Genomic DNA, 15025 nt, shown 5'->3' on the forward strand with positions numbered 1-15025 from the left:
TCTCCCTCTGCTCTCTCTCTTTCTCAAATAAATAAATAAATCTTTAAGAAAGACATTCAGGTATGAGGAAGGGCCTGCCTAACATATAGCCTAAGGATTACAGCTGAAGCTTCAGCTAGCTTTGCTCAGAGCTCGGATCTTCTCTGGCATGATTTGCCTTAAATCCGTAAGCTGAATGTAATAGGTGTCCTGGGACATCAAAGATACCATACCATAGTAGCATATCTTGGAAAAGGCTGTAGTTCTCATGTAATCGAGAAATCTAGGTATTAAGGATACATGGATGCTGCATTTGGTATACTTCCAGTACCTACATTGTCCCAAGAACTGTGCCATGTACTATAGGGAAGTTAAGAAAAGCTTAAAATGAGGTTCCTGTCCTGAAGAAGCTTACGATTTTGGTGAGATACTATACCAACACGTATTAAAAAATTAAAGAGAAAATTCAAGGGGTGCCAGGGAGGTACAGTCAGTTGGTTAAGTGTCTTTTTGCATTCAGCTCAGGTCATGATCTCAGGATTGTGAGATCGAGTGCTGCATAGGGCTCTATGCTCAGTGTGGAGTCTGCTTGAGATTCTCTCTCTCCCTTTCCCTCTGCGCCTCCTGCTCGTGCTCTCTCTTTCTCTCTCTCAAATAAATAAATAAATAAATAAATAAATAAATAAATAAATCACTCTTGAAAGAAAGAAAGAAAAAAAGAAAGACCCCTTAAAATGACAATAGAGGGATCAAAAAATAAAATAAAGAGAAAATTCAATGCAATGCAAATACAGTAAAACACATGAATTTCTCTGATGATAGGTTTTAAATGTACAAGCACTTATTAAATATTGTAGATGCTGATATGAGAAATTACACAACTGACCTCTATGCCAGTAACACTTTGAACAGTTTTACTAAGAGTGGTGTCAGATATGTGCTGATATGTTCACATTCTCTCATGTAATTCCCCAAATACCAATGCCATACATTTTGAAGAGATTTTCCAGGATTAGGAAAACAGTTTATAGTCATAAATCAGAGCAAAGTAGATTTCTAATATTGGCTGTGTTACTTATTCAATAAATATAGATTGAGAGATTTACTATGTTCCAGGTACTCTGCCAAGGACTGAGAGCAATGAGAAACCTGCTCTCAAAGAGCTCAGGAGAGCTGGTCAGGAGAAATGACTAGCAGACAACGACAGGACCATGTAATCATAAGTGCCAGGATGAAGATTTGCAGAGGGTGGGGCAGAGGAGAAGGCTCTGTACTCTTATGGAGTCTCATCAAGTTTTGGTGCAAATCCAGCGTTTGTCTAATACAACCGCTGAAGACCCGCATGACTCTCTGTGCTTACCACACAGCACCAAGGACTCTTTTCGTACAGTAAGAGTATTGCAAATGGAAGTAAAATGTTCTTCTAAAGAGCAAAATAGACAGATTATTTTCTCTGCAAGAAAATTAACACTATAGCACCTGCTATGATGCTGAGCACACAGCAAGAATTCAAATTAATTCATGAGGGCAGACATTTCCTCACATTGTGCTACAATCTGGACAATGTGGGTGAAAGGCAGTTATAAGAAGAGAAAACAAACAAATAAACATGAAAACTGCCAAACTCAGCCTCATCTGTTGACAATGCTCCCAGAAGAAATTCTGTCAATCGGCTAGCACCAAAGCCTGGAATAAATGCTCAATCTGACCCAGGACAAGTACCAAACTTCTAAGTGGGTGGGGCCAGCTCTCACCTCCTTGAGGCGCACTCCCTTCTCCCCTCTGGTGGCATTCAGTAGAAGCTTCCGAAGTTCTTTGTCATCCACACCTTTTGGGAGGTTGTGCAGGCACAGCCTGGTCTGGGAGACGAAGATATTCTGGTCCTTAAGTTTCTGATGCTTTAGCAGCTCAAACTGAAAGAACAACAAATTGTTAACAAGACAATCTACCCTTTAAAAATGCAAAAATAAAAAATTAAAATAAAGTAAAATAAAATAAATAAAATAAAATAAAATAAAATAAAATAAAATAAAAAATAAAAATGCAGGTTCATAATTCTCCAAAAGGAAAGAACTGTGGCCACCACCCCCACTCCCCCACCCTTCAATAACCACACATATGGACAAAAGAAGGGAAATCACCTATCTACCACCTTATGAGGCCTAGCATAGGGAAAGAAAGGTTCAAAGAGGCAAAATGGTGGGTAGGTGGTAAGATCTTGGGCTCTAGATTCAGACTAAACTGGAAATTCATCCTTAACTGGAGAAGTTACATGAAATTTTTTAAGCCTCAGTGTTTCCCTCTACAAAGTGAAACTGTAGCTCAAAATACCAATCTCTTAGCACTGATGTAAGGCTGAAATGAGGTAATATACAAAAAAATCCCGAACTCAAAACCTGGCCCAAAGTAAATAATAAATAATACAGTGGTTAACATCTATGCCCAATCCTTGTCTGCCCACCAACTCAAACTAATTATCTAGTCCTTCCAAAAGGAAATGGAATTTATTTAAAGAATACTTGCTAGAATGTTGTCTCAACTCTGCCACCTTGAGGCAGAAGAATGTCCATGACCACAGAAACAAATTTTGCTTCACACACAACGGAAATGAATTTTGCTTCTAGAGCATTGGCCTCAACTATGCTGCACAAAACACCAGTCCCAGGGCAACATTTGCTGAAGTGAGAGGATAATAGTCTTCTTCTGGTGTGTTTTTTAAAATCAGTTAGTTGAAAAAGTTTTAATTTTTTGTCTTTTACTAAGTCTTATTTCTGCTGTTCCTTATTTAGTAAAGGACTAACAAATCACAAAATAAACAGATACTCTGGAAATGAATATTAAAGGGTTATTTGAAGAGACTCTCATACCTGAGTTCAACAGTATGATTTTTCTCCCAGGGAAAGCTCCACCTGCTGTGAATTATAATGCATATAATCTACAGAGCTTTTTGCTACAAAAATTTGTTCTAAGGGAAAATTAAATGTGTCATTATCATATTGTGATCAGAAAAGGGCATACAGTGCCCCCTAAATACCATGATTTCCAGAAGATCACTACCAAAAAACGTGAACCCAAGTCTAGAAACTGTACATAGGAAAAACACACTGCCTCTTAGTGTCATTATATTCTCATCTCTGTTCATCTTCTGTACGTTCGAGTTCCAAAGCTCATTCTTTTAATGGTCATGCCTCTTTATCATTCTAGGCTGCCTTAACTTTTTGAAAGTAGGCTACTTGGGCAAAAGTTAAAAATTACTAGGAATGAGGGGCACCTGGGTGGCTCAGTGGTTGAACATTTGCCTTTGGGTCAGGTCCTGCATCGGGCTCCCTGCTCATGTGGAGCCTGTTCTCCCTCTGCCTGTGTCTCTGCCTTTCTGTCTCTCTCATGAATAAATAAAGTCTTTTTTTAAAATATTACTGGGAATGAATACTATTAAGCAGCAAAAAAACTCAATGGTATCAGTTATCAGTGGAAACTCCCATGATGTGGAGTTTTCCTAAGATGATTTTATAATCTGGACATAACTCCCTACCACAAAAGGACATCTTAATTCTTCCTTCTAAAACCCACATCTACCCCTTCCCTATTAACTCCAGCTCATTCTGATCTTCCTTTCTTAGGTTACTCTGCCTTCATACTGATACCTAATTATATATAGCCTTAGCCTCTAAGTGTCTACTCCGTGATGTAGAAGCATACTATTTGGCAAACATTTACTGCTGAGCATTAGGAATTAAAGAATAAGACACAGTCCTTATAATGGCATACAACACTCATATAACATGATGTACAATGTTGGGTTATTTGCTGTTTCACCGGTGTGCTTCCCTGTAACAAGAGTGTAAGCAAGCAGGGTCTGTGATTGATGCTTGGCTCTCTGACAGGCACCTCCAGCATTCAATAGTTATTATTTATTGATTTATAATAAATCATGCAGAACCTGAAGGCTGGTGCCTAATCTACCCACCCGTTCTCTTTTGGCCATATCAGCAGCACTCACACCCTCCGCAGCCTTAGTCCCAGCACGAATCACTGCAAAAAGAGGGAAAAAGGCCAAGACATCAGCAAGGGAATTTTCACTGAGCAACAAGAGGAATGTGATTTGAATGATGCAAGCTCTTTGTACAGGGCCCAGAGGACTATGCTGGCCAGGACATAGTGGCATTTGGGTAGGTCCAGAAATAGGCTACAGGGCTAAGTTCTCAGCTCTGAGCTGCTATCAAGGACTAAAACTGAACATTTTGTGAATTTGTTCCTCTTTTTCCCTCCCCACAAAAAGCTTCATGTATATGCCCAATGTCAGATGGAAAGGCCTAGAGAAAGTTCTGAAAATACGTACATTTTAGGTATTCTGGATACAAAAATGCTCCACCTATAACCTGCCCTTGGAATTTTGCTGTTACTCATGTATTTGGGGGAGAGTACTAAGCAGTGAATTAAGCCAAACTGAAAACAGCCACCTGGCCATACAGAGGCCTACAACCAAAAGCTAAAGGCCTTACATCACTAGTCCAGGCTGTGCAGCTGTGCAGTAGTAGGCTGACAAATACTGTATGACCTAGAGGAAGGGATTCTTCTGGGGTTTTTTATTGTTCAGATTCTATTTATTTATTTGACAGAGAGAGAGAGCACAAGCAGGGGCAGTAGCAGGGGGAGAGGGAGAAGCAGGCTCTCCACTGAGCAGGGAGCCTAATGCGAGACTCGATCCCAAGACCCCAGGATCACAACCCAAGCTGAAGGCAGACGTTTAACCAACTGCTTTTTTTTTTTCACTGAAGCTAATTTCTGATTATCTTTTTGACATTAAGGGAAAGGTACTGAGTGCAAATTTTAAATCTATGACTAATCAAGAGTAATTTTAGTCATAATTTTCAACTCCTTGAGAAAAACTATCAGAAATCATGACAAGAAGCAAAGGTAATTTGAGCTTTTCCTCCCTCTTTGCCCTGCTAATCCCCCAACCTAAAGATCTCAAGGCAAACAAGCAGAAAAGAGAATGAGGGCAGCTCCGGTGGCGCAGCGGTTTAGCACGCCTGCAGCCCAGGGCGTGATCCTGGAGACCCTGGATCGAATCCCATGTTGGGCTCCCTGCATGGAGCTTGCTTCTCCCTTTGCCTGTGTCTCTGCCTCTCTCTTTCTGTGTGTCTCTATGAATAAATAAAGTAAAAAAATCTTTAAAAAAAAAAAAAAAGAAAAGAGAATGAGACCGGTTAATCCAAAACCTGAGTGACGGTTTCCTAACAGAAAGCCATATTTGCTAAAGTGGAATAATGATGTAACACTGTTGAAGAACACATGTGGGTTTTTAATTTGAAACATGCCCCCAAACATACTGTTGCTGGTCACTGTCACAGAACAGGGCCTGCTAACTCAGAAGCCTGGTTCACATCTCCCTTCCACTACTCACAGCCTTCTCGGGCCAGGTAGAGGTTCCGGGTTCCAGTTGGCTTCTTCACCTTCTTGGTCTGGAGCTTTGCAGCCTCATCACGGGTCACTGCCAAATCGACCCTCAACTGCCGGCCATCCAGTTTAAGTCCACCACCCTGTAACAGATTGCAATTGTCTCTCTTAAAATTAGTTAAAAGGTTAAAGACTAAGTAAGTACCTGACAAGGAATGCCAAGGAAAGGGAAAACAGCAAACCCCAATTATGCTATGGAACCAACCCACAGGATGTCTTAGCCTAGGTGGCTGCAAGTGGATCACTTAGCCTAATATTTTAGAATAGCTGTGCAAAAGGCCATGTGTATACTTAGGGCAGTTAGCAGTAATTTATTTTATGGGAGTTGATTAGGCCCAAAGGAGGGCTAAAGTGAGGAAAACGGATCTGTAAATAGCCAAATTGTTAAATTCTAAAGAAAGCTAATGAAATGATAGTGTTAACTCTACTTAAGAGAATTTAAGAGATAAATGGGCAACACAGGATACCTCAAAACAATATATACTTGGTTACAGAATATACAGAAAAATCCATCACCCCTATATTGTCTCTCATTTATTCTTCATAGATGACCTTAATCCCTTCTTGTCCCAACTTTCATGTCATCAGGCTACAATATGGGCTGACATACAGTGATCAATAAATATTAGATACATTATTACACATGTTTCCACACTTATAAAATAGGTATAATAATTGATCTTTTTAAGTAGGCTCCATGCTCAGCGTGGAGCCCAATGTAGGGTTTGAACTCATGACCCTGAGATCAAGACCTGAGCTGAGGTCGAGTCAGACCTCTACCAACTAAGCCACCCAGGCACCCCAGAGGTGTAATTGTAATTACCTTATATACCACTGTAGAACTGATATTAAGGATTAAATAATACATGTAAAGTTTAATGCCTAACACACACTAAGTGCTCAATAAGCATTAGCTTTATTATTATTATTATTATTATTATTATTATAGTATTCACAGTACTATAAAGTTGTGTATAAACAGCAAATGCTGGCCTTAGGAGTCACTATCCCCTAAGTTATGGGATAGAAGAAATGTTCTCCTTACCTCAGTCTCTGGAGAAGCAGCTTCAAGGCATTTCTGAGCTGCTTCTTGAGTCATGAACTGGGCAAATGCACAACCTACACAGAGAAACAAAATTGAGTGAGATGCCAAACTCCCATGGCCCACCAGGATGCCAAAGATGACACGACAAATGGTGCTAGCCTAACATAGAGTGGAAGACAGAGCAATATGTCCTTTTGTTAGACGCTATGAGACATGCACTGCATCAAGTACAAAGGTTCCAAGACAGATAGGACATGTGCTTACAATGGAATTTTACTATTACTTCATCTTTTCCAATGCTTCTTAGAACTTTAGTCTCACTACTGCTCTCCTTAGTAACAAAAAGCCACAAGATATAGTAGAGAAATTCCACTTAAATCAGCATTTCTTAATGCTTGCCTTTTAGAAGGTTAAAAAATGAGGCAGGAACCCTGAAATTAGTTACAGATCTCACTGTCATCAACTAATTAATCACATCATCTCACTGCCACTTGGGAGACATCAGATATGGGCAGACTGGTCTCTTGGAGTCAAAGTTCCTGGCCTCTCTCACATGAATACAGCAGTGAACCAGAAAGCCAGAAGCTCGATTCTTGACTCATACTCTAGAATTTGCACAAACTCACCTATCGCTGGTTAGATGCAGAGCCAATCAACCCATCCTAATTTCTACTATTGATAAAAAGCAGTTTTTATCAGTAAAGAAAAAAAGTTGACTTTATAGTAGACTCCAAAAACGAAACACAAGTTTCATAATATTTTGTCAGTATCCCTTTATACAAATTTAAATATTCCCTCATATATGAAAAAAAACTGTCATATTTCCTAGAGCTACTGGGGCATTGACTGAACTTTTGTCCTCTATGAGAATAAATGGCAGCAGACTAAGACAACACATGGCAGGCCAACCCAAAAGTCACCATCTAGGTGGGGTCTTTCCTGCCCTCCAGGCAGAGCGAAGTGCCCCATCTACTGGTCCTCCAATCACATCTCTTCTATTATAGCGCTGGTCAGGTGGTATCTTCCCAAATAGGACGAATGCCTCAGGAGTAAGGGCCATGTTTTTAGGCTGCTAGCACCTACTATAGTATCTGGCATTAATAGACATTCAAGCAAAAGAAACAAATGATACAAAAAGAAAGGAAGGAAGATTGAGGGGGAGGAATGTTTCTAATTGACAGATTAGCTTATTCATCCAATACGAAGAAAATGGGTACTTCTCTTTGAATGGGTAAGAATTTTAACACTGGGTCAGTATTGAGTTTAGTCTTAACACTTCCCTAAAAGTCCACAGATAATTTTTAGCTCTCCTAGACAGTGAAATGGCATGCTAACAAGGACAAATGATAGGAGGCAGCCAAGGCTACGTGAGAAAGCAAAAAAATTTATTAAGTGCTAGAAAAAGACAATGTATTTAAGAAATAATAATGAAAACTACACTTATTAAGATCATTAACTCTCAGCTAATATTAATAGGACAAGAAAGATTGAGAAAGTCAACTATTGACCACATTCTGAAAATACCAACCCAACAGACTACTGCATCAAAAAGAAACAAAAAATATCAAAGTAAAGCAATATCCTACATTACTAGGAACATTCTATGCAATTTTAGTTGCCCATTTTTAAAAAAATATACTGGAAATGAAGAAGGTCCAAGAAGTATAGTTGAATATTAAAGTTGAAGACACCTTCAGTGATTATTCCAGTTCAATCTACTCATTTCATAGATAAGAAATTGAAGCCTGCAGTGGTTAAACAATTTGCCAAAATCACCCAGCTGGTCTACGGCTTAGCTACAATTAGATCCCTAATCTCCAGGAAGCAGTTCAGCTTTCTTTCCATCATACTGCCCTACTTCTATCTTTTTCTAAGGAAAAACTGAAAATGATCAGGTCTCATCAATTTGGAAAGTAAAGTTTAGAATAGAGGTTCTTAACCCTTGAATAGAGTCCAGAGAGCCCACAAATTCTCAGAAGTGGCATTTTTCTGGAGAGAAGGTTCATAGCTTTTGCTAAATCTCAAAGGAAGCAAGAACCAGAATGAATTAAGAACTCACTGCTTAGGAGAATGACTGCAGTTGATGAAATGAAAGATTATGAATAGACTGAAAAGATGCTGCTCCCCTAACAACAGTATACTAGAATGAACTGGGGCCAATCCTTAAAAGTTCAAAAGAAATAGCTTGAGGGGAAAAAAAATCCAAGGCAGCAGTCCTGTTATATACAGTTTTCCTTCTGACTGTTGCCACTGCAAAAAAATTTGTTAGCTTCCATCTCTAACAAAAGCAACTGAAAAAGATCCCAGTAATTTCAAGCAATGTGGAATGATTAATACCCATGAGATGCTATCACATTTGAAATTCAAAGAAGAACAACAAATGGAATTCATTACCCTAAAGTAAATAAGCAAGGGCTTAAAAAATAGCTTAGACAAAATTGTGGCTGGCAACACCATTAAAGATGCTGAGTTTGATATCTTGGAAGACAACCTCAGAATGTCCTTGGTGTTTCTCTGAATCATAGAAACCTGGGCTGAATGGACTGTAGACCCCTCAGAATGGCACACATTACACTCTCAAGTAACCCAGTGTCCATGGCAACAGTCTCTACCTTTTTAGGGCCTGACAAGCTGACAACAAATACCTTTAGAATGCTCTGTGTCTGGATGCAAGACAATACGGACATACTTAAGATCTCCAAATTGCTGGAGGAGCTCCCCAAGTTCTTCTTCCTCTGAGTCAAAAGACAGGTTTCTATGGAAGACAGGTCACAAGAAAAGTCAATTACAAAAGTGAGATCCTATGTTCTAGTACAAGGTGAGACACCAAATGGAGTGGTATTCTTGCTCACAACCACCCTCTGTAGTTTAAGAATAGCACCCATACATAGGGGAGGCCCCAGTGACCCCACCTCTGATGTGTGACTCTCCCCCATGGCTAGCATTAACTGGCCTTTCTATGTTAATCAGATTCTCTCCCCAAGAAAGTTAAAACTTAAACAGACATACATTAAGGCAGAAGCTGTAGATGCAAATTCATTTCAAAATAGCAGGACCCCACCCAAAGGAAACTTCTAGGAAGTGGAAATCTGAAAATGTCCTGTATCTTGATCTGAGTGGTGGGTACATGGATACATATGTATGAAAAATTTCACTGAGCTGTACATTTAAATTAACGCACTTTACAGAATATATACCTTAAAAATGAAAAAAAGAAAGGCAGTATTCTCAGAGAAAAGACCACAGCCTTCTACAGCTGAGCCCCAAAACATCCAGATTTTCATCTCCTTCTTAAGGTTTGCTCTTCCCCTGCTTTGATCCAGTGAACCACTCAATGTTCACCCAACAAACCTGATTTCTCATTTAAATTGGCCAAAATTAGTTTCTCTTATTACAACCAGAAGATTCACAGCAGGCTAATGAGACAAGTCAAAAGTGTACATGTATGTATCTGCCCGCCTCTCTCAATTACGCATTTTCCCCTCTGTGTTGCTGTGAAATCGAGGTTTCAATTTAAACTTTACAAAAGTCAGAAAATTCTTCAAAATAATAACTCAGAAGCAAACACAGTAAAGTTTACTAAGTGCAAAACAAGAAAAGCACTTATTCCTTTTCATGGAATTAAAAAATATTGGAAGTGGGCGCCTGGGTGGCTCAGTCAGTGTCTGCCTTCGGTTCAGGTCATGATCCCAGGATCCTGGGATTCTCCAGCATGGGGCCCCTTGCTCAGTGGGGAGCCTGCTGCTTCCTCTGCCTCTGCCTGCTTTTCCCTCACGCTTTGCCTGCCGCTTTCTCTGCTTGTGCTTTCTCTCTGTCAAATAAATAAAATCTTAAAAAAAGTTGGAAGATTTTGTTCTACTAAATTTCCATATACTGTAAAGATCCTTCATTTCCCCAGCTATTCACACCCTTCTAGGGTAAAAACAGTCCTCAATAAATATTTATAATTTTTCTTCTCTACACTCAGTTAACCCCATAACAATTCCATCTTACAAAGTAACTGAGACAAAAAAGATTTTCTGCAATAAGACATCCTAGCCACGTTACTTCTTCCAATTGGTCTGTGTATAGTTTTTTGTCTTCCATCCTTTACTTTCCTAAGTTTTTTATTAATTAAAAGATGTGGAAACAGTAAGGAATGGTATCCTCGGTATTAAAATCACAGGCTCCTAAGTATAACATTTCCCCTTTCTTATTAGACAAGATCCTCTACAAATACAAAATTATTTATATGGCCATTCCAAACAACCAGGTAAAAACAACTATGAGAGACATGCCGTTAAGGCAGAAAATGGGCTATAGCATAGCTTGTGGAGGCTAAACTCACCTTTGTAAATAGTTATGATATGGGCATGTGTGCAGGTGTTCTTTGAGTAATAATTAAGGTTAATATCTTGTGTCTTTTTGCTCATTTAGGAAATTTCCTAAATTTCCTACAATAAGCATAAATTACTTATATAATAAAAACAATCTTAAAGCACTCTACAGGAAAATAAAGTACACCTCTTTAAAATAAGACCCAAATAGCCCTGGCAGGTTGGCACTTAAGAAAGGAAAAGAAGGCATGCCTGAGGTGTCCTGAAGATGTCCTGACTCTATAAAACAGCCAACTTACCACAGTCAGTAGGACTATAACAGCAATGGCAACATGAGATAAAACCTATCTCCACTTGACTTCCTCCCTTAAATTTTCTTGGAAACCAATGGGATGCCTTATTTTATTCTCGACACTACTTTGAAAGTTAAGTTAGGTATGAAGAAAGAAATTATCTGGGACAAGTGGTATCACCCCTCTACAGCACTTCTCCTAAAACAAAGATGTTTCTAATAAAGAACTGATTTGTTCCAAATGATGCTACCCCAGTTACAAAGAATGAAATGTAAATGAGGACAAAATCTGGAGACTCCCGCTCTTTATCTTCTGGGTGCAGTTCTGATTCTCCTATATTCTCACTGTTTGCTATGTTCCTAGGGCCAGATGTATTAATGATCCAATTTTCTGGCCTAGCTACCAGAAATAGTACTAGGAAACAAAGAGTGGGGCACTTGGCTGGCTCAGTCCATGGAGCATGCAACTCACAACTTGGGGCTCTGAATTTGAGCCCCACCCTGGGTGTAGAGCTTACTTAAAAATTAAATCTTTCAGAATGTCTGGGTGGCTCAGCAGCTGAGCGCCTGCCTTTGGCCCAGGGCATGATCCTGGGGTCCCAGGATCGGGATCGAGTCCCACATGGGGTTCCCTGCTTCTCCTCTGCTTATGTCTCTGCCTCTCTCTCTGTGTGTCTCTCATGAATAAATAAAATCTTTAAAAAATAATAAATAAAAATAAAATCTTTCCAAAAATAAAGAGAGACAAAGAGAGAAGGAAAAAAGGAGAAAAGGAAAACCTGTGAGGGCAACACAAACAGTACCTCTTGAGGTACAAAGGCATACCTGATAAAAACAGTTTTCCCTTCATTCACATCAGAGGGTAACTTCCTCTTCTTTTTCTTTGAGATTTGCATATCTAAAGTAAAAAGAAATACAACAAAATGAAAAAGACTTAGTGCAACCCAAATGACAAGGGGCTAACTTCTTAGATATATAAAAACCTTGCATAAACAAATAAGAAAACACAAAATTAAAAGTGAACAAAGGATATACACCTAAATACAGGAAAAGACGCTCAAACTTATAAGAAAAACATAGCACCAGTAAAAAGATACTGTTTTTCATTCCAACAAATTGGCAACAACTTAATAAAAGAATGAAATCCAATGTGGTAAGGGTATGGAAAGAAAGACATTCCTATATACTGTCAGGACAGTCTAAAGGTTTAGAACATTTGAGGAAAAAAAAATACACATTCACACACACAAACATAACTATTGGACCTGTATGTGTATGTGTACACCCCACATTTGTTTTTGCTTATAAAGGTATTAAATAGATACACAAGAAACTTTTAACTTTGGTTGTCTCTGGGGAGGGGCCCTAAAGTGGCTGAGAACCTGGGTACAAGGAAGATTTACTGTTTGTTTTTAAAAATAGACCTATATGGCTCAGTAGTTGAGTGTCTGCCTTCGGCTCAGGGCATGATCCGGGCCAGGTCCGGGGATTGAGTCCTGCATCCGGCTCCCTGAGAGGAGCCTGCTTCTTCCCCTATGTCTATCTCTCTTTCTCTGTACCTCTCATGAATGAATAAATAAAATCTTAGGGGAAAAAGAAAAAAAGACATACATGTTTACAGATATATAACAATTCTGAAAGAATATGAAAACAACAGCAGTGGTTACTTTGAGGGACCCTTAGGGGTCTGGTGAGGAACTTTTCTCTCTATATTACACTCTACTGCACTATCTTTTTAAATTTTCTGCCATTATTATGTATTGGCTCAATATTTTTTTCAATGTAAAGAATGGTTAAGAGACAGATGAACCTGGTTATTGAATGCAAGGTCTCATAGTCCCCTCAGTACAGAAGCTTCTCTGATTCTAGGGTGTCTCCCATTCTCTCCTCATGGAAAAAACTATTTCCTCAGATTTTTTATATGACCAAACTGACACACCAGACTTAACCTAAACAACCAGTTATTGGCCATTCCTCATTCTGTAAAGACCTGCCTCCCTCAATAAATGAGTTTACACCCAACATTCTTTATAAAGGTGGCAACTGGGTTTGATTACAGCTTTACAAAATGCCCCAAGAGGTCTTTATCCCTATCTCAATTCACAAGAGTTGTTTAAAATCCACTTGGTGTTAGAATATAATATCCTGCTTATCCAGTTATTCATTCACCTTGGATAAACAAGAGAGAAGTAGTGCCTCAGCATTAAGCCAGGTTTTAAATTCCCTGAGAATCTTAACCTTCAAATGCCATTCCAAACTAATTTTAAAACAAAACAAAAACCTTTAGAAGGAATATAAGGGTATCCTTTTCAGCACTGAAACATGAATCTGACAGACCACTTTGGGGTCCTATTTAATGAGAGGTGTGCACTGAACTGATGCACATTTGTCAGTAACCGGTTTTAAATGTAAAAGTGTCTACAAAGATCCCCAGGCAAACCTTCGTCCTCTTGCTCTTCACTGTTGGTGTCACTCTGAGCCAGTTCCTCTCCATCAATACTATCATCTCTCTCCTTCAGGCCGCTGTCTTCGTCAGAATGATCCTCCTCACTGCTCTCTGCAGGTGCAGCCCTCCTGACAGCTCTGCAATGGCACAGTTCAGAACTAAGGATCTGGGCTGCCAGAGGGGTCTATGCCCCTTCATCACACACATTACATCTGCCGTGATGGGGGCAGGGAAGACCACTGCTCCTCCCAGAGATAATCCTAGATCTTCTTCTGTTGTCTCAGAACAAGCTGAGCTGCTTACCTCTTTTGAATCTGTGCAGGCTTGGTCACCCTTGATTCTTTATCCTCCTCCCCATCTTCTTCCTCTTCTGTATCATCCTCTTCTTCTTCTTCCTCTTCCATATCCTCTTCTTCCCTACCATTCTCTTTACTTAATTCCTGATGTTTAGGTTCAGGCCTCTTCTCACCTACACACAGAGATAAAGAAAGTCAAGAATTCATTTAGAATCCAAAACAAGGTTATTTGAACAGAGTAACTAAAACCCTAAGCTCCTAGTTCCTTGGGGCTAGGACTAGATCTTATAACTATGAAAAATACATTTTTACATAAATATATCATAAAATATAAAAAATTATATATTATATATTTTTTCTTACCGCATGTAAGAGAAAGTATGAGGGAAAACCACAAAAAGAACAACAAAAACCCCTCATGACTGAGATTCCCTGGAAGCCTGCCCCATTCATCAGAAGCCTTAAGGTTAATCAGGCTGAGAATGAGAGAAGTAGCAACTGAGTGCCCACAGACAGCCTGCCATTGTGCACCACAGCCAGCACAATGCTTACTGTGGAGCTCAGCCACAAACTTTCATCTCAGTGAGTTCTGTTCTCTGAGCTCCTGGTGGCTTCAAAGCCACTGCTTTCTAAAAAACAAACAACAAACAAAAACAAAAACAAAACAACCCTCAAGTTTTAAGTTTCCCTATTATTTTTATTTTTAACTTATTTATTTGGGAGAGAGGGAGCATAAGCAGGGAGGAGCGGCAGGGGGAGAGGGAGAAGCAGACTCTCTATTGAGCAGGGAAGCCATATATCGGACTCAATCCCAGGACCCCAAGATCATGACCTGAGCCAAAGGCAGACACTTAACCAACAGAGGCACCCAGGTGCCCCAAAGTTTCCCTATTCTTTTTTTTTTAAGATTATTTATTTATTTATTTATTTAGTCAGTCAGTCAGTCAGTCTTGAGAGACACAGAGAGGCGCAGAGATATAGGCAGAGGGAGAAGCAGGCTCCATGAGGGGAGCCTGATGTGGGACTCGATCCCAGAACCCTGGGATCACAGCATGAGCCAAAGGCAGATGTTCAACGACTGAGCCATCTAGGTGCCCCAGTTTCTCTATTCTTTTTTTTTTTTTTTTTTAATGGGGATGGGGTGTTTGGTTGGCTCAGTTTGTAGAGCATACAACTTTTTTTTTTTTTTTA

General features: G+C 39.5%; 1 protein-coding gene across 3 annotated transcripts in view; it reads right to left on the minus strand.

The window, feature by feature from the left end:
* RBM28 (RNA binding motif protein 28) overlaps positions 1-15025 on the minus strand; it is a 31026-nt gene that overhangs the window by 8241 nt on the left and 7760 nt on the right. For all 3 annotated transcript variants that reach the window (XM_077857235.1, XM_077857237.1, XM_077857236.1), the window contains exons 7-14: positions 13842-14007; positions 13533-13675; positions 11918-11990; positions 9130-9239; positions 6485-6558; positions 5387-5522; positions 3947-4011; positions 1734-1892 (exon numbers count right to left, since the gene is read on the minus strand). In XM_077857235.1, the coding sequence (XP_077713361.1) occupies positions 1734-1892; positions 3947-4011; positions 5387-5522; positions 6485-6558; positions 9130-9239; positions 11918-11990; positions 13533-13675; positions 13842-14007 (926 nt within the window). The remainder of the gene's footprint in view (positions 1-1733; positions 1893-3946; positions 4012-5386; positions 5523-6484; positions 6559-9129; positions 9240-11917; positions 11991-13532; positions 13676-13841; positions 14008-15025) is intronic.

The sequence above is a fragment of the Canis aureus genome, chromosome 18, assembly GCF_053574225.1.
Source record: "Canis aureus isolate CA01 chromosome 18, VMU_Caureus_v.1.0, whole genome shotgun sequence".
NCBI classification, from domain to species: domain Eukaryota; kingdom Metazoa; phylum Chordata; class Mammalia; order Carnivora; family Canidae; genus Canis; species Canis aureus.